Here is a 22,045-nt window from a genome sequence, read left to right on the forward strand (position 1 = left end):
TTGAAATAAACTTATTCTCTGAGGAAAGCAGGAGAGCAGATTTTGAAATAACCAGCCCGTTATTTCAAAATAAGGGGCTCGGTAGTGTGGACACTCCGCTTATTATTTCACAATAAGGGGGGTTATTTTGAAATAACTCCCTAGTATAGACCAGGACTTAGTGGGAAGAACTGAAGCCAAACCTCACAGAAGAGGGATTGTCAAAGGGAATTAGACAAGCCTCACAAAGGGCAGGTGGTGCAAATAAAACACCTCAGAAACAGACTTTGTTTGAGGCTGCAGTAGGAGGAGGAAAGGAAAGGAGGAGTTGTACCTGGTCAGAGTCTGGGATGAAAGAGACTGTATTGTACCTTGATAAACTAGTTCTTAAGATGGAGCATTGGTCCACAAAAGTCTTGGTGGATTTACTGAGGAGCTCTGGTGTGAAGGGAAGTTAATATTGGACTCCCTAGAACCAAACAAAGACCAGAACAGAGCACTGCACAAAGCAGGCATGCTCATTTATGTACAGCTAGCAAATATCACTGGATTTTTTTTCAAATGTCACTACTTTTTTTCCATACAGTTATTGTGATGGTTATATGGTGTTCCTTAAGTGTAAGATGCTCCAGATAAATGTTAGTGCCTTTGTATATTGAAGCACTCTGAATGCTGATTTAATCTGTTTCTGTAAATTCAGTTTGCTTAAGTAGGCCGCATTTTGATATTGGATTATTATAGCTTTTTAATGTACTTTGCAAATAAGGACTTAAGTATTTTGAATTGCTTTGAAGAGGTAATCTTTAGGAACAGTAAATAACTTTTCCTTAAAATGATGTATTTTCTCTCTTTAGAATAGTGGAATAGTATGCAGATAGTGTTTTCTACTGACGGCACAAGGGACCAGAGTTCTATTTCTGATTTTGTGATCCTGGGCAAGTTATTTAACTGCTGTTCTTAATCTGTAAAACTAATTTAATAAGATAGAACTGACACAGATTTTCAGATATTCTGATCAAAGGTACTTGTTCACAGCACTTCTGCTATATGCCTCTTCAGTCTTGGGTCTCTTGCTTTCATCTGACACCTTTATATTAGTAAATTCAAAGCTAAAGATTGCAGTCTGTTTACTGAGGTAAGCAATTCACATGCCTCAGGATTATGTACATTATGTCTTAGTGCGTTTTATTTTTCTCTCATAGCTAAATCCATCAATCTCAGAGTATCAGGTTGAATCCTTCCTTGTGAAGAGATGTGATCAGTTAATCACAAACCATGAAATCTTGTTTACTTGGATTTGTGCTGGATATTCTGTCTCCCCACTGGTATATGGATGACAGGTTTTTGTGCTCTGTCTTTCTGAAGTATAAATGGCTTGCTACTTGATATATTTGGAGTAATCTTATTATACTTGTACCTTTTCCTGTGAGTTTGGAAACCAATGGGCTTTGATCCTGCAGATGTGCATGGGCTTTACTTCATGCATGTGAGCAGTCCAGCTGCCTTCAGTGCATAAATATAAGACATAAGTGTGTGGAGCTTTGGGGTTTTTTCATGTTAATCTAGACAATCAGTTATCCCATGTAAATGTGTTTTTCAGATCATTCACCTCCAAGAACATGACCTTCAGAATTAATTAGCAAGCTTACATAGTACAGGCAATGCACTAATATTGAAGGATATATAGTTGAAGGATATATAATTGTCTTAATCAGCTAGTTTTTAGTCTTTCATTATGTCTGAGTTCTTTTACTGCTTGTCAGTGGAATCTTTACATATATCCTTGCAACTTCCATTTTATTTGCAACTAGTTAAAGAGCAGGTAAAGAAGTCAACTGATGTCAGATACCTCAGTATAAATTCTGTTTTTTGCAGAGAGTATGATGATTTAGCCCAAACAGTGTGTTTTCATTTAATCCAATTAGATTGTAAACTCACTTTTCATCTGGGTCATAAGTTCTAGATAATTCTCTTAGAATATGAGTAATATGAGAATAACCTTTTAAATTTCATGAATAAGCAGACATCGAAACCAAGCATATACTACTGATATACTATGAATAATAATTAATTTTATAGTTTAATAAAAAGAAAGCATATTATCATATTTTAATAACATGTATTCAAGTTTTCTTTATACTTACAGATTCCATGGGAGTTTGTGAGGTACAGACCAATATCACAATTTTGAGAGAACCTGTAAAAATTGAATTCAGAGAAGAAAGTCTGAATTATATGGAGAAACTGTGGCTTAAAAAACATAGAAGGTAGTCACTGAATCCTATACTGCTAATAAAAAACATCCCTAAATAGTTAAATTTGCAATATGAGCCATCTAAAGCAATTTTATATTTGAGAACATATTAAACATTAGAAAGTTAAAGGAAATTACTGTCTCATTTGCTTTCCCGTAAAGTAATTTACTAATTATGTATGTATGTTGATGAATAATTTTTTTGGAATTATTTTTGAGAGATTTTTGTTAATATCAATACAAAAATAAGAATCTCTTGTAGAACTTGAAGTTATTAAATAAAAAAAATTAAAAGTTTTAATTTACCTTAAGGAGTTTACTATTATAAGAATACATTATCTGAAGCATAGAAGGTGCTTGATTAAATGTGTTAACCTGTGTTTCTCAGAGGTACTAAATATCTTTGGTGCCTACAGAAGTCAGTGGAAGTCTAGGTGGTCAGCCTTTCTCACAAGCAGCTTTGCATGATGATGCCCAAACTTCATTATCTGTAAAAAGTGTCAGTGTTTCATACAGTTGTATGATAGTAATAATACTGTAACTTTTAAAGACTTGACTCCTCTTTTTCTTCTTACTTTAAGAATGCCATTTGATCAAATACCTCATCTTCAAGTAGATGAATTCAGACTTAAGCATGAATTCATGAATGAAACACATGGTGCTCTGAATGAAGGAGATGGAGATGATGATGATTATTTAATAGGTTTGTTGGACTTCTGTTAGTTATGTCTCTATTAAATATTCATTTCTTACAATTCTTTCTCACATCCATACATGCTGAACAATTGCAAGTAGATGGTTCTTTCCTGAAGTTGTATGTGGGTAGTCAGGAAATAAAAGAAACTTATGATGGTTAAAATAACAACTCCCATCCCTCCCTCCCTCCCACCCCAACTCTAGTAACTCAATACATACAAATATTTAAAAAATAAAATAAAAGTGTATTAACTACTTATACTGTATTTTCCAGTTGAAGATATGAAAAAATATTGGAAAGCTCTTTTTAGAGCAGAAGAGTCTGACACAGTTCCTAAGAACCTTGAGTCTGCTTTGAAAATTGAGATACTCAGTGATGTAAGTATATGTTTCTTAGAAGTAAACTGTAAATGGTTCAGTTTAATTATCTTATAACCTTTAAACAGATTGAGCAGTTGACTTTTCAAAATGAATTAAACAGAAAAATCTGGTTGGCTAGACTTCAAACTTAAGTGGCATACCTTAGAAATACCGTTAAAGTACACTTATTTTAAGAATGCCAGTTGATCAAATAACCCATCTTAATCTCTGGTGTCCCTGGAACACCTGTGGTGTGGACTAAGTATGTGAATGACTATTCGATAAGCATTTGCTTATCGGATAGTTGACATGCTAGTCGACTAGTCGCTTCTTTCCCCTTGCTGCCTTTATCAGAAAGAGGCAGCAAGGAGTGGGAGAGAGGAGGGGCTGGTCCGAGCCGCATGCAGCAGTGCTGCATGTAGCCGGGGTCTGCTGCTTTGAAATGTCATGTGCAGCCCAGGGTTCCCAGCTGGCCCCAGATTCCCTGCAGTGTTTCAAAGTGGTAGCGCTGCATGGAGCCTGGGGTGAGCTGGGGACTTTGAATCTCCAGCTAACCCTGGGCTCTATGCGGTGCTACTGCTTTGAAACTCCACAGGGAGTACCATGCCAGGGAGGGACTGCTTGAGTCCTCTGCTGGCCCCATGCTCTCTGCAGCGCTTTTGCCTTTGAAGTGTAGCAAAAGCCCTGAGGCCTTCAAAGGCAGAGGCACCCTTATCGACTAATCAAATAGTCGATGCAAATAATCGAAAATAATAGCCAAAATAATAGCCAAATAATTGAAATTTTACATCCCTAGTTCGGACCCTAGCTGGGGGAGGAGGAAAAAGCTGTGCATGCTGCCACTCATCCCCCTCCACCAGCTGGAAGTGAAGCAGCACAGTGAAACGTTTCTCAAGCAGGGGCAGTGCCTAAGAGCAGAGGGGCGTGCAGAACCACCTATGGCCCTCAGGAGCGAGGTGCCAGTTAAGCACTCCACTCCAGCTCTCTCCCTTCCAGATCCTGCATCCACCTCCCTATCACACTCTTGAATGCTTCCTTCCTCTCACACCCTCCCACTCCCAGCATGCTTTTGCACCCTCCTTGCATCCCAGACTATGTAGGTATTGTTGTCTGTTACATATGAAATAAAAATTCAGTATTTTGTGAAATGTTTTTATTTTCATATTCAAAATGAAAAGTATACATGAACACCAATGTTCCAAAAATTCCATAATCCAGCATACCCTATTTCCCAAAATTACCAGATTAAAGAAATTCAAGTGTACTTGTTTTGGTGTGTTGCTAATGATGTCAGTCAATCCATAGAAAGTTCACATTTCCAAAGTTAAATAAATGTGCCTAGTATTTCTCCCCTGATAGCACCAACTGTCACAGAAGTAATCTGTCCAATTTTTCACTCACTGTGGTGATGTATTTTTTGAATTATTTAGCTAATCTATATTGGTGTGTATGTATTTTTTTAATTAGTCTTGTGAAGAGGACCTAGATGAATCATGTAACTCTGTAATATTGGAAGTCGGATCCACAAAACTGAGTAATGAACAAAGGTAAATGGAACAACATGATATGGTAGTTTGATTTCATTACTTTCCAGAAACTGAACCAGTAATCTATTATGACTATGTACAGTATTTGGGCAAATATTTCACCCTAACAATACAGTATAAAACCATGAGCTAGGCTAGGGACATAAAATCCCATTTAATTAGTTAATCAGTTAAACATTATGTTTAATTGGTTAACTGATTTAATGGGTTGGGCGGGGGAGCCACTTCAGCCTGGTTGGACTGGAACAGCTATCCCCCATCCCCTTTTCCCCCCGCTGTGGATGGGTTGGAGCACCCACTGCCTGCGGCTGTCCCCGCAGAACTGGAGCAGCTCCTGCCCACAGTGGGCGGGGAGCTGCTCTAGCTCCCACCGGTTAACCATAACTGGGTGAGACTTACAATTTAGCCATTCACATCCCTACCATGAACCTCATTGTTAAAATGATTGTTGTGTGTGTATATCTATTTTTTGAGTTAAATGAAATATTTTGCTGTAAAAATCCAGTCCCGGTCATTGTATAATATGAATATTATACAAAACAAATTTTAAAAGGCCATTGAGATGCTGTTTCAGTTCTCCAGCCACTCTTAAGAATGTGCGTAGGACCCATGAGCCAATTCATCTAGAAGGCAACAAGCATAAAGATAGTCTGTAAAGCAGTCCTGGAACCTAGGGGACTTGTTGGTATTAATTTAAGATACCTCTAATGCACATTTTTTCATCCTACTCATAAAAATCTATCCAATTTGTGTTGAGTGACTAGCATCTTTAATATGTAGCGCTATTATTTGACTTACCACTCCTCTGGGATTTTTCAAAGATCCTGACTATTCCATTATTCTTCCCTACTGGAAGGTTTCCATTTTACTTTAGATAGATAACTTGTTGGTGAAAGTCTGGTCAGGAAGAGGGTACATAGTGCTTAAACAAAAGTTTAATGCTCAACACACACTTTTACATGAGTTCAAATATTTCATTTCACATATAATTACTTCAGTGTGCTTTCACAACAGGCACTGTATTATTTAAATCTGGCTCTATGATTATATTATGTTCTTAAAGAAATACCCTTGAGTAAATTTAGTATGTCCAAGTAAAATTATTAATTCCTGTAATTATGCCCTTTTATCTTTTTAAATCCTTTTTTATTTCACTTTTGTCCTTAAAATTAGTTTTATATAGAGTACTGCCATTGATACTCACTGTAAAGGGTGAGGCTTATCAGTTAACCGTTCACATCTCTAATAAGAATCTGAGCCTTTGTGTGTGATTTTTTTTTTTTTAAATCCAAAGTGATGCAATGCCTGAAAACCATAAGGATACAATATCAGACTTTTTACCAGAACCAGCTGCTGATGTAACTAGTGGAGCATCTATTAATTCTGTTTCTACAGCTGACAAAAAAAACCTTTTCAATCCTCATGATAGAAGCACCATTCCCCAAAAAGAAATTTCTAAAGGTAAATTTGGTAAGATTATTTTTGGCTATCACTTTCCTTTAGGGATGTAAAATCCTGGTTAATCAGTTAACTGGTTGAACCATAAGTTTAACCAGTTAACTGATTAAGCGGGAAACCACTCCTGCGCCTCCCCCTTCCTTCACATCCATGCTGGGCTACTGCTGCTGGCCTTCCCGTGCAGGGCTCCTGGCTGCCACAGCTGGTCCCCCTCTTTGGGAGAGGGGGGGCAGCAGGAGCTAGCAGTTGTAACTCTTATTCCTAGACTCCTCTGTGCATGGGCAGCCAGCTTCTGCTCCCACCTTCCTCACTTCTGTGCCAGGTGGTGGGCTTCTGTTCCCAGCCCCTGCATGGGGATATAGCAGCCACTATGGGTTGGGGGCTGCTCCAGTATACCTATTAACTGGTACCCAGAAAAGATCACCTTGTACCCAGTAATGATAACCCGTAAGAGTGATGCTTACTCGGTAACCGGTTAACAGTTACCCATTCACATCCCTACTTCGTACTAGTAGACAGTATAGTATTTTATAGGACTATCTTCCTTTGTTTGGAGAAGACAGACCTTGTAATCAATTCAATGCAATGGGATTTTTGTGCTAAAAGTAAACACATTTGTTCTTTAAAGATACTTTGAACACTCATTTTTGAGTCAAGTGGCATTATTGTATGGCATGCAGAAAAACAGGTTTATAGCTTGATTATTAGGGACGCAGTGTGTCAGAGGGTTAGCCGTGTTAGTCTGAACCTGCAAGAACAACGAGAAGTCCTGTGGCACCATATAGACTAACAGATGTATTGGAGCATAAGCTTTTGTGGGCAAAGACCCACTTCGTCAGATGTTTGCAATATCTGGGTATATTACATGCATAATCATTTGAATCAGTTACACTAGGTAGGGATTTGATCCCAAGTCTTTAGGTTTATTTAGAGAATTCATGTTGGCCCCTTCACTCACAGTTTTAATAGAATTCACAGATTGTATTCACCAATTGTCATGTGCATTGAGGCTTTTATATTTGCAGCCCAAGTACTTGGCTAGTGGTCTATCTGATTTGTGGGCACAAAGGCATATTTGAAAACATATATAGAAGCATCTGTGAAATTCCGTGGCTGTATTGGTGAAAGATGTCTGAAAAATTGGCAGTTTTGTATTGCAAAATCATTATTCAGCACCAGTCACAAAACAGTTTATTTCTTATTCCAGACTCAGAAATCTGTATTATTTTACTATCTCTGTAGATTTTACACATCCACTTCGTCTTTTTTGTTTAGTTTCCTCTGCAAGAACATCTACAACGAATAATGAAAGAATTTATACTGATTGCATCCATTCTAGCAAAGAAGAAACACTTCTCAGCAGTCATAATGAAAGTGCCATAACAAAAAAAGAAAGCATTAAAGCAAAAACTTACAGAAGATCTCTTAGTGCTTGTATGTCACCTGAGAAGACTATTGACCTTCCCAAATTAGGAAGCAATGAACCTTCCCCCATGACAAGATCATTAAAAAACAATAAAGAATCACTGGAATTCAACAGTCTCCATACAAGCAAGAATTTGGATTTACCTGTAACTACAGGGGCTTCAGTGGTAAAATGTTATGTACCTTTTCTCCAGATATAGTCAGTATTGCATAACTGCCCTGTCTACTTATTTCAACATTTTTATCTTGGCATAATGCAGTAGAGGGGGACTGGTATTTGACTATATATAGTAGTTACCATGAAGTACTACACATTAATATGTAGTAACAAATCAACTCCATTAAAAATGGTAATTATGGATGTAATGTTAGTGAGGCAGAAGGGTGTCATTGATTCACACTTGCAACTGGGGAAGATAAAGATAAACGTGCTTTCATCTCTTCCCTTCCCTTCCCTTCTCCACCCCCATTTTCACTCTTCTGTGGGAATAGATGAAGAAGAGCAAGAGAAAACCAAGATTAGTTCGTCTCAAAAGCAGTGCTTTGTGTTGCCTGTTGCTCACCATCCCTTCCTCCTTAGCTTTGATATCTTAGGCTGGGCACGTCCTCCCATGGAACCTATAGTATTCAAGCATTTCTCACTGAATGTAAGCTTGAGTGGCAGGTTTGTTTGCTTATTTCATTTATGAATACAGCATTTGTGTGTTTGTCAAGGCAAGTAATCTTGATTTTCTTTTAATGGTTGCAGATCACAGGGTATGCCTACACTGGGATAAAAATACCTACAGCATGGGTTGGCCTTGAGGGGCTAAAATCACTGTGTAGATACTCAGGCTTGGGCTGGTACCTGAGCTCTGGGATCTTCTACCTTTGCAAGGTCCCAGGGCTTGGGTTCCAGCCCAATCTCAAATGTCTACACAACAGTTTTTCAGCCCTGGTATGACTTGACCCAGAAGGGTTTTTTTGTTTGGTTGTTTGTTTGTTTTTAATTCCAAAATAGTCATATCTTCAATGGCTTAACAGAAGTTGGAAGGAAGATCAGGGAGATAATTCACTCTGATTACCTTAACTACTGAGTAAGCAATGTTTTTTAGGATTTTTTTTAGAAGTATTCCATGTCTAAAACTTTAAACCTTCCATAAAAATACTTATAAATTAATTAGAATGATTTCAGGTTTCTTATGTGAAATTTTATTATTCTTATGTGAAACTGATTTGTCATAGCCTAGTATGAGTAGAAAATACCTTTAGTTGTCTTTAATATTTTGTCTTTTGTTCCAGTTGTTACAGGAAGTAGCCCGAAGAGAGAAACCTATTTTGACACAATATCAGGGACTTGAGGGATTCTTTATTTTACATGCAAATTCTAAGCAAGTAACAATTCCTTCACCTTTCTCAGATTACAGCTCTACAAACAACAGTACTTCAGTTTCAGGTAATAATGTGGAAATAAAATCCTCCATTACTGAGTACATATGTGCATCACAGTCTTTATTTGTGCTGAGATGTATTTCTATCTTTATATATCTATGTGCGAGGTACAGGGTGTAATTTTTAGGTCAGAATGATAAATTGGTTGATACTGGTTTAACTTGCTCTGCCAAGAAAACAACCAATGGAAGGTAAGAAATTACAGGATAAACTAGACTCCTATTTCATATTGTAAATTATACCAATATACTTGATTTCTCTCTGTGTATCACCTCAGGGTTTGGACTCCAGTCAGAATTCATGCGTTTTTGCTGGTGATAAATTTTGATGTGATGGCCTGCTTAAAATTATGCCTGTTCTGTTACTTATAATGGCTTCCATTAAAGCATCTAAAATGATATATATAAAGTTACTAAATCCTTACATTGAAGTATAGAATTTGAAAAGATAAAAAAATGACAAATTATCTGCATACCACTTTAAAGTATATTTGTTTTTGTTGTGTGAAATTTCTAATTATAATGTGCTGATCCTTTTTGGACATAAAACTATTAAATAATCAGCAGCTACATTCCTAAGAACTAAATAAATATTAGCATAAACAACATATTAATATTTTCCTGGTGCTATTTATGTTGAATTTTAATTTCAGGAACGGGACATTGGTTCAGAGACACTAGCCTAAGTGAATATGCTGATGATTGTATAGTACAGGATGTCTTGCAAAGAGAACTGAGCAGATCTTCAAGTAATTTGGAACTACAAAATTTACGCACCGGGGTTTCACCATGGACATTAAAGCACAGCTCACCCATTGGTAAGAATATGAACAAGATAACAATTTTTGGAGTTTTTGATTTTGCACATTAGGTATCTCTCAGGCTAAGTTTGAGCATATCAGCAATCCTGTTAACTTAAAGCTAAACAAATGCTGAATTTGCTGAATTGTGGGGGCTTAGATTTGTTTGATGCAATTCGTAATGAATTATTTTTTGAATGAAAGTGTACTTTTCTTTTCTAAAATAGGTAGTTTTAGAGTCTAACCATTTTAACTTTAGATTTAGATATACCGTAAAATCTCGAGTATGTCACATTTTCCCCCATTTTTTTAGGGTCAAAGCCGGGGTAGGTAAGAGCTATTTTTTTTAAAGTTTTAACTCCCTCTCCCCTCCGCACAGAAACTTTCCTGCTGCAGTGTGGCGTGGGGCCGCAGCCCTGCCAGACTCCCGGACAAGGCGAGGAGCCAGCTGTGCCGCCAGGCTGCAGCACCCTGGCTTGCTGCCTGCCTGGTGCTGCTTCAGGCAGTGCCTGGGGGCCCCCACAGCAGGCGTGAGCTCAGCACACGTGAGCTCAGCTGGGCAGGGGGACCCCGTGGCAGGTGTGAGCTCAGCGAGCGCGAGCTCAGCTGGGCAGGGGCCCCCATGGCAGGCGAAGTGAGGAGCTGGTGGTACTGCTAGGCTGCATCACCCTGGCTCGCTGCCTGCTCGGTTTCAGCGTGAGCAGCTGGGCAGGGGACCCCGCAGCAGGCGCGAGCCCCTTCCTTCCTATATATACTGTAAAATTACAAGTATAATGGGGGTGCGCATTATAAATAAGAGTTTAGTTTATTCAAGAATTCTGATGTTTAAAAGGCAGGTGCGCATTATACATAGGTGCGCATTATACCCAAGTTTTTACGGTATGCTATCTCCATGCAACAGACATCCTGGCTGTTCCTCTTTGGCCTATTGATCAAAGCTCAGCAGTTGATGCAGGACATTCCATTTGATGGAGAGACCCTGTTTGCAGAGCAAACAGACAAGAGTAAGCTCACAGGCTAAAAGACTTTCGCTCACGACCCTCAAGACCTTAGGATTGTACGTTACTGTCCCAACTGTTGCACTTCCGCAGACCTGCTGAGTAACAAACCTGGACAAAGAGTGGGCTGGAGTCGTATTGTTTTGGGGGTTGTTTATTGGTACAGATTCTTAAGAGTAGGGTGATACACACATACGCTCACGCTCACAGTCACAGTCACATTCATGCTGGCAATTTGGAGGCAGGCTTCAAGTGCGGTGTAGATTACTTTTGATTTTGCTGGTGGCTGGAGTGCTGGCCAGGTGTCAGCTTCCCAGAGACTTAGCCATGAAGTTGCTTGGGAGATTCCTTCAGATCTGCAGGAGGCTTTACTTTCTCTGGGCCGGTCCCAGGTTTCCGCTGTGTTGTTATATCTTGTCTGAGAGAGCTTTTCCTGTCTGCTTATCAGTTGATTTATACACTTTGCACCGTCTTTGATTGCTTTAAAAGGCTACTGATCCTAAACTGCCTTTGATAGGGTATTCCTCATTCTCACTTCACACTCATTCCATAGGCTACATGTATATTCAGAAGTCTACATTAAGCAGTATGGTTTCTAGGCAAAGTTTGAGTAACAAGAAACCATAGTAAAAAGCCTAACATAAATCGTATTGCTTGACACTTAACAAACTGTAGCTAACATAGCTAGGGTCAAGGAAAAGGGTAAACAGAGGGGTATGGTCAGCCAGCTAGATGCCATTGAAAAGAAGGGAGGGGGAGTCATGTCTGACTGGTTACACCAACCTATAAGAGGTTTAAACTGTTACAATCTCAGGGCCAAGGGATCCAAGCTCAGCAGGAACTGTTCCCCAAGAAGAGCAAGGGCTACAAATGCCACCCAAGTCATCATTTTCAACAGTCAGGCTTGAGCTTGACTCTCACTATGATCATTTTGAGGGAGGATGTGTTGAATGAAAGCCTACAAAACTCTTCCCATGATCCATCTTCCCCATTTTTTCCAACCACCTTTCCTGTTTCTTCCATGCATGTACCTGCATACCTTTGGATAGATGGGTCCTCCATATGGTGGCATAGAGATAAACCCTGCAATCTGTCTCTAGCTGTACCCTGACACCCCTTCCACTTTCCTCTTGCAGGAGATAGAAGGATTGTTGCAGCTTTGGGTAGTGGAAAAGATTCATCACAAGCACTGGAACAAACTGATCTATTCCCATTAGTTTTTGATCTGAAAGGCCAAGGAGAAGTTGTGGCGTATTCTGGACCCACAAGGCTTTAACAGATACCTACAGAAGCTGAAGTTCTGTATGGTCTCCCTAGCCGCCATTAAGGATGTTAGCGTTTGTTTAAACAATTAACTGATAAGCCTGGGTTTATTGGTTAATCCAAACGACTACATGCACGTACTCCCTCCCTCGCTGCCTCTGTAACAGAGGCAACACGGGAGGGAGGTGGGAGCTGGCTTTTAAGGTGGCTCCCCACAAGCACTTGATCCCACAGAGCTGCCTACGCCCTCACCCATGCACCTCATCCTCTGATAGAGAGGCATCAGCTCAGAGGGTGAGGGAGTCAGGTGAGAGCTGGTACATGCAGGGAGCTGGCTTTCAAGCTTGCCTCCCCGCAGAGCTGCCTGCACTCACTTGCTGCTTCCCACAGATGGCTCCCCGTGAGCATCAGCTTTATGGAGCGGCCCTCTCCCCCCGTGCTGCTGCCTCTATATCAGAGGTAGTAGTGCAGTGAGTGGGAAAGGTTGGATGCTGGAGAAGCCTCTGTCTGTGGGGAGCTCGGGCCCCCCATGAGCAGGGGCTGCTGCCACAGAGCAGTTTCTGTCTGCGAATGGCCCGGGCTCTCTGTGGACAGAGGCTGCTCCATGGGATGCTGTTCCCCCGCCACCACAGGCCCCTTCTGCCTCGCGCTACTGCTGCTGTATCACCCCTGGCTGCCTCACCCCCGGGGACCATTGAATAATTGTGTAACTGCTAAGATTTGGTGTGGTTACATGATTATTAAATTAAACTGTATCTAACATCCCTGGCCTCCATCGTTTCTTCCCTTGATCAGAGACTGGTCGGTCTGCTCTGCCTTCAACTTGGATGCATGCTTTTGCATAGCAATCTTCCTGACTTCCTTGCATTGACAGTGGGCCCTGGCAAATACCAGTTCACGGTCCTCCCATTTGGCCTGGTGACCGCATCGAGTGTATTCATCCAGGACATGTTGGTGATTGCTGCTTACCTGAGACAGGTAGGTGTCTAAATATACTTGTGTCGTGATGACTGGTACCCGGAGGAGACGATGTTACACATGAATGTCAAAAGAGCTAAGAGCAGTCCAGTTCGCCTGTGGAATCCTCCTGCCTCCCCTGTCATGCAAAGTGGTGAGAATCCTGATGGACATTACGGCCTTGATGGTCTACATCAACAGGAAAGGAAAACCATGTTCATCAGCTCTCTGGCAAGAAGCCCTCCAACTTTGGGACTTCTACATCATCCATGGCATCCATCTGGAAACTTGTCATCAGGAATGTCTTGGTGGATTATCTTAGCAGGGTCTTCTCTAACCAAAAGTGGTTGTTTAGTGGTTACCTGACAAAGTGGACAAGGTTTTCCCACTGGGTGTTGGAACACAGCATCTCTCCCTTTTGTTCTTTGGTACAGTCTATATTTAGATTACTTGTGCTGTATCTCAGGATCCAGAATTTAGCACATTCTTCCATCAGAGTGCACCTTGCGGCCATCTCCATATTCCACCAGCTGATCCAGAGTTACAGTTTTTTTCCCACGACATGACAGCCACTTTACTGAGAGGTCTGCAGAGGCTTTGCCTGTAGGTCTAGACCCCGGTCCTGTAGTGGGACCTTAACCTGGCCCTCTCCAAGCTTATAGGTGTGCCTATCAAGTTGCTGAGGTCCTGCTTTCTGTACTACTTGCCCTGTAGGTTGCTTTCTTGGTGGCAGTAACAAGGAGACCAGTCTCAGAGTTTAAAGCCTTGACCTTGGAACCGCTGTGCACCATTTTTCACAAGGACAAGGGCCAGCTGTGACTCCACCTAGCTTTTCTGCTAAAGTGGTATTTTCCTTTCATACAGACTGTGACACATTTGGACACATTCTGTCCAAAGCTGAACAAGACAGCTGAGGAAAGGCATCTGCACATGTTGGACATCTAGAGAGATTTGGCTGTTTACTTGACGTGTACCAAGCCTTTCCATAAATCAATCCAACTCTTCATTGCTACATGGGATAGAATGAAGGGCCTCCTGGTTTCTTCACAGAGCACTTTCAACAGGATCACTTCTTGCATAAAGACCTGTTATGAATTGACAAATGTCCCGCCATTACCAGTTGTAGGAACCCATTCGACAATGGCACAAGCATTTTTCATGGCCTTCCTGGTACACATCTCAATTCATAACCTCGGTAGAGCCACAATGTGTTTCTCTGTTCACATCTCATGCCAGAGACAATGCAAGGTTCAGAAGAGCTGTGTTACAATCGTCCTGTCTGTGAACTCCTCTGGAGGCTGACCCTGGCTTCCAGTGGCCCACACGGCAGGCTGTCTGGGATAGACTCGGCTCTGGGGGTTGTTTCCTCCTCCAGTGGACCCTCCTGAAGCCTGCAAGCTGTTGTGGGGAAGAGAAGGATCTGGGGGCTGCCCCTTTCTCCTGCAGCTGCCCCCCATGGCCTGCAGCCTGTCCACAAGGGGAGGAGAGTGCAGGCTCTGGAGACTGCCCCCCCTCCAGCAAGCACCCTCCCACTGCAGACTTTCCACAAGGGGGGCGGACAAGTTCCAGAGGGAGGGGGAGGAGGCTCATTACCACTGTGCTAGCAGGCTAGATGTCAGAGCCTTAGCCATGCTGGCCACTCTCTTGGTGCTGCAGCTGGCCCTAGGGTCTATTCTCTGTATAGTATCCCTCCTCCCTCTGCTTCCTCCCTAAAAGAACTATTCCTGGCACTTTGTGTTTTCCAGGAACAACCAAACCCTGATTTTAATTTAAGTTAAGGGTAAGAGGAAGCTGCATACCAAATGTGATGGTCCTAGCTCTTACCGTTTAGGAGGAGTTCGTGAATAAACAGGCACACAGACAGACAGACTCTAATATATTATTTGACAGTTTAAAATAGTCAATTTTGAATGCAGTGCAAAAAACCTGAATTTTTATTAGTTTATACATTTTATTTTTCAACAACCATAAATAAATAGTGGCAGAATTAAGTATTTTTCAGCACAGTAGAAAAAAATTCTGTGCCACACACTAAGACCAAGTGTGCTAACTTGAAATCTAGAATTTGTTTTGCAGAAAGTTATATGGTAGTATAAAAGGGGTGTCGAAGATGCCAAGTTCCATCACAATTTGCGTTATGTTGTATAATAATAGTTCTTCGAGTGGAGTCCCTGTGGGTGCTCCACTGTAGGTGCTAGGCTTGCCCCGGCGCCGCAGAATGGAGACTTCTGAGTAGCAGTATTCGGCTGGACCGTACATGTACGGCTGCATCCCGTGGCATTCACGCTCTTTTCTGTCCTTGCGTGGCCTGCCTTCCAGTTCCTCTCAACAGCCTCAGGCTGCACACTGACTGAGCTGCCCTCCTCAACTTTCTTCTTCTACTGCTGCGTGAGCTCGTTCTGCTCCCAGTTTTCTTTTTCCTTCTCCTTGCTCCCAAATATCCCTCTTGTTATTCTCCTAGCTAAAAACAAAAAGAAAAACATTTCTTCCCTTGTTGTTAGCCAAGTTACAATCCCGCTATACCTTTTTCCTCTCAAGTTTATCCCATAAGTTAATAGTATACATAGTTTAAGATATAACTAGTTACCTTCTCAAAAAAAAAAAGTCTTTTCCTTTGGTGTTTAAGAAACGCGACACTTGTCGCAAGGCAATGCCTGCCTCAGATGGCCATTCCTGCTGCATTCACTGTCTTGGGGAAGCCCATGTCCCCAGAAATGCCTGCATTGTTTAAAACTGACTGCAAGGGCCAGACGAGACAGAGAGATGAGGTGCCGTTAGATTTTGTTTGATAAGGTGCTTCAACCAGAAACCTCTGGAAGCGTGACCTCCTCCACACAGCCTCAGAAACATAGGGTTTCTTCCCTACCAAGACAGCTTCTAAGAAACCCAGGACATTACCTACGAGATCTCTGCCAGTTACCACACATAGCAGAGTTAGTTCAGGAGATGAGCCTGGGATGTCCGGTACTTTAAAACCATGCCCCAAAGCTCCTGCTGTTCCAGAAACAAAGAAACTGTCAAGACCGGCATCAACACCAACACCAAGATCTGCGTTGGCACCGGCCACATACTCGGCACCAAGGGGATCTGCGCCGAGAGCATCATCGGCACCAGTGGCACCGGACTCACCACTGTCACTGATCGTGCGATATGTGAGATATGGCACTGATTGTGCCGACACGAAACCCTGTGGCACCGGCATTGCACACGCCTGGCACCAGAGCGCCCGGTACCGACGCCCCTGGTACTGCACCGAGTCCATATCGACGCCGAAGTTGCTCATGCTTCTTGCTTTTTTCACCGTCACCATCTCCACCAGCGCCGAGGTCCCCCACACTACATGATTCGCGACGGCACCAATCCCCACGCTCTTCAAAGCAAATGCTACCTTCACCATTTCTAGTGGCTGCCACGACTCATCATCATCATACTCACCACAGTCGTTATATTTTGTCTCCAGCATCATCTAGTGCCTCCTATGTTAATTCCCATTCACCCCATTCAGTTCGTTCATCTCATTGGGAACAATCTCAGCACACTTACCTTGATCGACGATCGCCTCTTGAAAGACTTTATTATCATGAAGACCGCTACCACCGATACTCGCCTAGTCAACGCTCATACTGTTATCACTCTAGGTCCTGCAGAAGGTCATGCTGTGACTTGCACACCAACCAGGCAGTCCCCAACTCCGGTCCCTCAAATGGGCCAACCCGCATCTCCTCAATGTCAGCCATCGGAACCAAACGATACGCAGCTTTCCCCCACTGAGGACTGACCGCAGGAAACTCCCCCCATGGACCGTTCCTCTTCCTCACCAGATGATGCTGTAATCCTGAGAGACATCTCACTACCTGATGATCTTCGTCGGTTTCAAGAACTCTTCGAGAGGGTAGCCATAAGCCAAGAGATACACCTAGATGAAGTAAAAGAGAAGCAACACTGCCTCCTTAAAAACCTTCAGCCTCAATACAGAACAAAAATAGCTATACCACTTGATGAAGCTATACTTGAGGTCGCCGAAGAGCTATGGCAAACCCCGGCCTCTGCTCCACCAACTAGCAAAAGACCAGACAGAAAATATTTTGTGCCACTCAAGGGGATGGAGTTCCTTTTTGCCCTTCCCCAAACGAAATTTTTAGTGGTGGATGTAGCATACCAAAGATCGAAAGCCCCTCAGTATAGACATACCTCCGACAAGGATGTAAAGCAGTTGGACTTACTTCGTAGGAAGGTGTACACATCTCTGACACTCATGCTCCAGAAAGCAAACTACAAACAGCACACCTTTCTAACCAGATATTTGACAATTTCACGAAACTCACACTCCTGCTAGACCATCTGCTGGAAATCAAGTGGCCCATACTCAAATCAGTGGTCCAAGAGGGTACACATCAGCCAGAACTGCCCTACAAATAGCCATGGACGTAGCAGACACAGCAGCAAGATCCACCGCCTCAGCGGTAATGATGTGATGAGCATCTTACCTTCAATCGGCCACAGTCCCCAAAGACCTCCGAACTAAAGTCGAAGATTTGCCGTTCGACAGGTAGAAACTATTTTCTGAGAAAACCAACTGTGTGCTACACTCCTCCAAGGACTCTCGCACAACTCTGCAGACGCTGGGTATGTACACCCCTTGGTATAGCCGTTGACGTTGTCCCCCATATCAGAGACGCTATGACTACCCTTACGTCCGACAACAATGGCAGAACTAGCAGAGGGCCATTGATCACCAACGGAACAAAGACCACAGAGGCGTCGAAACCAGGGGAATCTCACCCACACCTCAATGAACACCAAACAGCAGGTTTGACGCCTCGGTCGAGGGTACACAGACAAAAGCAAATACCAGCAAAAATCACCAAGGTCACCAATATTTTCACTGCCTGAGGTCCTTCTACCATCAATCGGCCTCAATCACCACAGACAGATGGGTGTTAGAAATAATCCAATCAGGATACTCCATACCCTTCGTCACCATTCCTTCCAGTTCCCCATCTCCCGCACCCTTTCCCTCTTCAGGGACCCATCTCAAGAATCCCTGCTGCGCACCGAAGTCGACCAACTTCTCTACATTGGTGCGATCGAACCAGTTCCAGCACAATTCAGAGACAGGGGATTCTATTCCTGTTATTTCCCGAAGTCGGGCGCATGGCAACTATTATTAGATCTCTGGAACTTGAACAAGTTCTTACGGAAACGTTTCAAAATGGTGACCCTCGCTTCGATAATACTTGTGTTAGATCAACATGACTGGTTTGCAGCCCTCAACCTTCAGGACGTGTATTTTCACATTCCACGTCACAATCCATCCGGTGCACAGATGATTCTTACGATTCATAGTCGGAACAAGTCATTTCCAATAGAGGGTTCTACCCTTTGGCCTTTCCACCGCCCCCAGGGTATTCTAAAAAATCCTGGTGGTAGTAGTGGCACACCTCCGTCGAGAAGGAGTTATCATATTCCCCTATTTGGACGATTGCCTACTGAAAGGCTGCTCTTGCACCGATATTCTCGGTATGCTTAAGACCACCATGAGAACTTTCCATGCCCTTGGGCTACTCATAAACAACCAAAAGTCCATTTTTCAACCGACTCAGGAGTTGGAATTCATTGGTGCCCGTATAGATGCGATCACAGCAAGAGCATACTTACCCATTCAGAGATTCCAGACTATCCAAGACCTCATAGAGTTCCAGACTATCCAAGACCTCATGTTCAAGGCAGTCCATCCGTCCAGGTACTTACCTGGCCACATGGCGGCTACAACTTATGTAGTCCGTTATGCCAGACTATATCTTCGTAGCTTTCAGTATTAGTTAGCAACCATATACAACCACACAAAACACGACCTTCACAGGTCGGTAACCACTCCACCATCTGTTACCCAATCGCTCCAGTGGTGGATGAACCATGCGAACCTCCTTGCCGGCGTGCCTTTTCATTCACAACAACCATCTCATCACATAACCATGGAAGCCTCCCTTCTAGGCTGGGGAGCGCAAATGGATGACATTTCAATCCAAGGTCACTGTTCACGTTCCGAGACATGACTCCATATAAATCTCCTGGAGCTTCGGGCAATCTTCAATGCTTGCAGAGCTTTCCTCAGTCATATCCGCAATACCACAGTGAGGATCCTCACAGACAATGTCGCTTCGATATATTATGTGAACCGCCAAGATGGAGTTTGCTCCTGCTCCCTCTGCACGAAAGCTATCCACTTTTGGAACTGGTGCATTTGCAACGACATAACACCAGTAGCCTCTTACTTACCTGGAGCCTTGAATATCTGGGCAGACTTCCTCAGCAGAAATTTTTCACCAGAGCACGTGTGGGAATTGCACAACAGAATGCTCCATACTCTCTTCCAACGGGGGAAGGGGACACTCCTGTAATAGACCTTTTTGCCACGTGCCAAAATACCAAGTGTCAAAAGTACTGTTCCAGGGCTGGACTCAGTCAAGGCTCCCTCGGGCGACGCTTTTCTCCTCAACTGGAGCGGACCCCTCCTCTATGCATTCCCACCTACAGTTCTCATCCCCAAAGTTCTGCAGAAGATAAAAACGGACGGCGCCACCGTCGTATTAATAGCACCAGCGTGGGCTCGTGGTGTTATTAATATGACTCGTTCCCATTTCTTCAATGCATGTTACCATGCAGACCATACCATTTGCCAACCCTTCCAAACCTTCTCACTCAGAATCAAGGGACACTATGATATCCACAAATACATACCTTATGACTCAGGGCATGGCTCCTAGTTGGTTGAATCCTGCCAAATCCCTCTGTTGTACTCAGCTTTAAAACATACTAATTCACAGTAGATAGCAGACAACGAGAAATACTTACCTCTCAAAATGGTGCAGATTTGCCTCCTGGTGTACCGAGCAGCAACTGCTCCCGTATTCCACGCCACTTCATCATGTCTTCAGTTACTTGCAACACAGGCCTCGCATTAGCTTCTCTCAGAGTTCACTTGGCGGCGATCTCAGCCTTTAGACAGCTTATCAAGGAAACCTCCCTTTTCACCCACCCAATGACTAAGAGATTCATGAAAAGTCTCTCGAATATAAGTCCTCCTCGTAAACCTATTTCACCAGTATGGAACTTGGACATTGTTTTGAGTGCGCTAACCACATCGCCATTTGAACCATACCTTAGCTACCATACCTTTGCGCACCTTAACCATGAAACTAGCTTTCCTCCTTGCAATTGCAATTACATCAGCACACAGAGTCAGCGAGCTATCAGCACTAATGACAACACCGCTCTACACTATCTTTAACCAAGACGGGGTAGTCCTAAGGCCTCATCCAGCATTTATACCAAAAGTTTGTTCGACCATCCATATCAAAAAACCTATTATCCTGCCATCTTTTTACCCTAAGCCTCACTCCTCACCACGTGAAATGTCTCTCCATACACTGTACGTTGGTAGAACCCTCGCCTTTTATATAGACTGCATGAGATGTTTTAGGAAAACCGACCGGCTAATTGTCTCTCTGGCCGACAAAACTAAGGGACAACTGTTGTTACCCCAGCATATTTCTAAACTTATAACCACGTGTATAACACAGTCTTACGCCTCTAAGGGGTTATCACTCTCAACACAACTCTGAGCACATTCCACACGAGCAATGGCAGCATCAACAGCCTTTCTCAATGGCACTTCTCTAAAAGACATTTGCAGAGATGCTGCGGTGGCATCAGCAGTGCTCTCATCAGCAGACAAACAGGGACTCTATATCCTACCTTCCGGCTCATGAGGGTACTGCTGCTTAGTCACCTACCGTGGAGTACCCTTGGGGACTCCACTCGAAGAAGAAAGTGAAGTTACTCACCTTGGTGCAGTAACTGTCGTTCTTCAAGATGGTCCCCGTGGGTGCTCCACTACCCGCCCTCCTCCCTGCTTCGGAGTCTGTCTCCTTCTTTTTCTCCTGTTTACAGATTCCGAGGTGGTTTTGAGGAACTGCAGGGGGCGAGCACATAAAAGAGCATGAACGCCACGGGATGCAGCCATGCATGCATGGTCCAGCCGAGTACTGCTACTCAGAAGTCTTCGTTCTGCGGTACCGGGGCAAGCCCAGCACCTACAGTGGAGCACTGATGGAGACCATCTCGAAGAATGACAGTTACTGCACCTAGGTGAGTAACTTCGCTTTACACTGGGAATAATTAGATTTTTATTGACCAACTTTGTCACTGCACACATAACAAACAAATGAAAGATATTTTTGTCAGTTAAAATTAAATTCCTTCTCAGGATCTTTAGAGTTGGATTTAAGAATACTTACTTTTATCACCATCAAGTGTCAAAATATAGCATTTGTGTTATAATGATTATAAAGCTTAAATTTCTTTGAATCTCAGCATCTACTGTACTTTTCCGACTCCCTCTTTCCATGCCTTCCAATAATTTTGTACAACTGCGAAAACTGACATTGATAAAAATACTAAAAATCTAAACATCAATATTATCTATCAAAATTATTTAAAAATCAAAATCTGCGTAGACTGATTCATTACTTTAGAGAAAATGACAGCGAGATCAAATTCTGTTACACATCTAAAATTTTTACTCATAATCACATTTTTTTGTTTTTTCCAGATAAAAATAGTTTCCGAAGACCTTTGTCAGCAAATATACCACCCTCTAAATCAATGAAGTGTGATCGTATTCACTGTTCATTGTCTCAGAGAAGACCAAGAAGTTTAACTACTCAGCCCTTATCTAGACCAGCTATTACAATTTCAAAAATTGAATCCATTGAATCATCTGAAAAAAATGACCCTCTCTTAGAATATACTGCTGATCAACAAGCCTTAGCTGGCTTGGAAAATGAACTAAAAAGTCAAATAGGTAATTATCTCT

At 42.6% G+C, this 22,045-nt stretch overlaps 1 protein-coding gene across 7 annotated transcripts in view; it reads left to right on the top strand.

The window, feature by feature from the left end:
* ZBBX (zinc finger B-box domain containing) overlaps nucleotides 1-22,045 on the top strand; it is a 71,601-nt gene that overhangs the window by 34,499 nt on the left and 15,057 nt on the right. For 5 of the 7 annotated variants that reach the window (XM_025187071.3, XM_075937878.2, XM_014575813.4 and 2 more), the window contains exons 10-18: nucleotides 2,126-2,246; nucleotides 2,815-2,936; nucleotides 3,204-3,307; nucleotides 4,757-4,836; nucleotides 6,131-6,306; nucleotides 7,570-7,886; nucleotides 9,001-9,154; nucleotides 9,803-9,967; nucleotides 21,782-22,033. In XM_025187071.3, the coding sequence (XP_025042856.3) occupies nucleotides 2,126-2,246; nucleotides 2,815-2,936; nucleotides 3,204-3,307; nucleotides 4,757-4,836; nucleotides 6,131-6,306; nucleotides 7,570-7,886; nucleotides 9,001-9,154; nucleotides 9,803-9,967; nucleotides 21,782-22,033 (1,491 nt within the window). Of the gene's footprint in view, nucleotides 1-2,125; nucleotides 2,247-2,814; nucleotides 2,937-3,203; nucleotides 3,308-4,756; nucleotides 4,837-6,130; nucleotides 6,307-7,569; nucleotides 7,887-9,000; nucleotides 9,155-9,802; nucleotides 9,968-21,120; nucleotides 21,319-21,781; nucleotides 22,034-22,045 lie in introns of those variants that run through there. The other 2 variants (XM_075937880.2, XM_075937879.2) reach the window with 2 other exon arrangements.

The sequence above is a fragment of the Pelodiscus sinensis genome, chromosome 10 (assembly GCF_052426305.1).
Source record: "Pelodiscus sinensis isolate ZL-2025 chromosome 10, ASM5242630v1, whole genome shotgun sequence".
Lineage (NCBI taxonomy): Eukaryota > Metazoa > Chordata > Testudines > Trionychidae > Pelodiscus > Pelodiscus sinensis.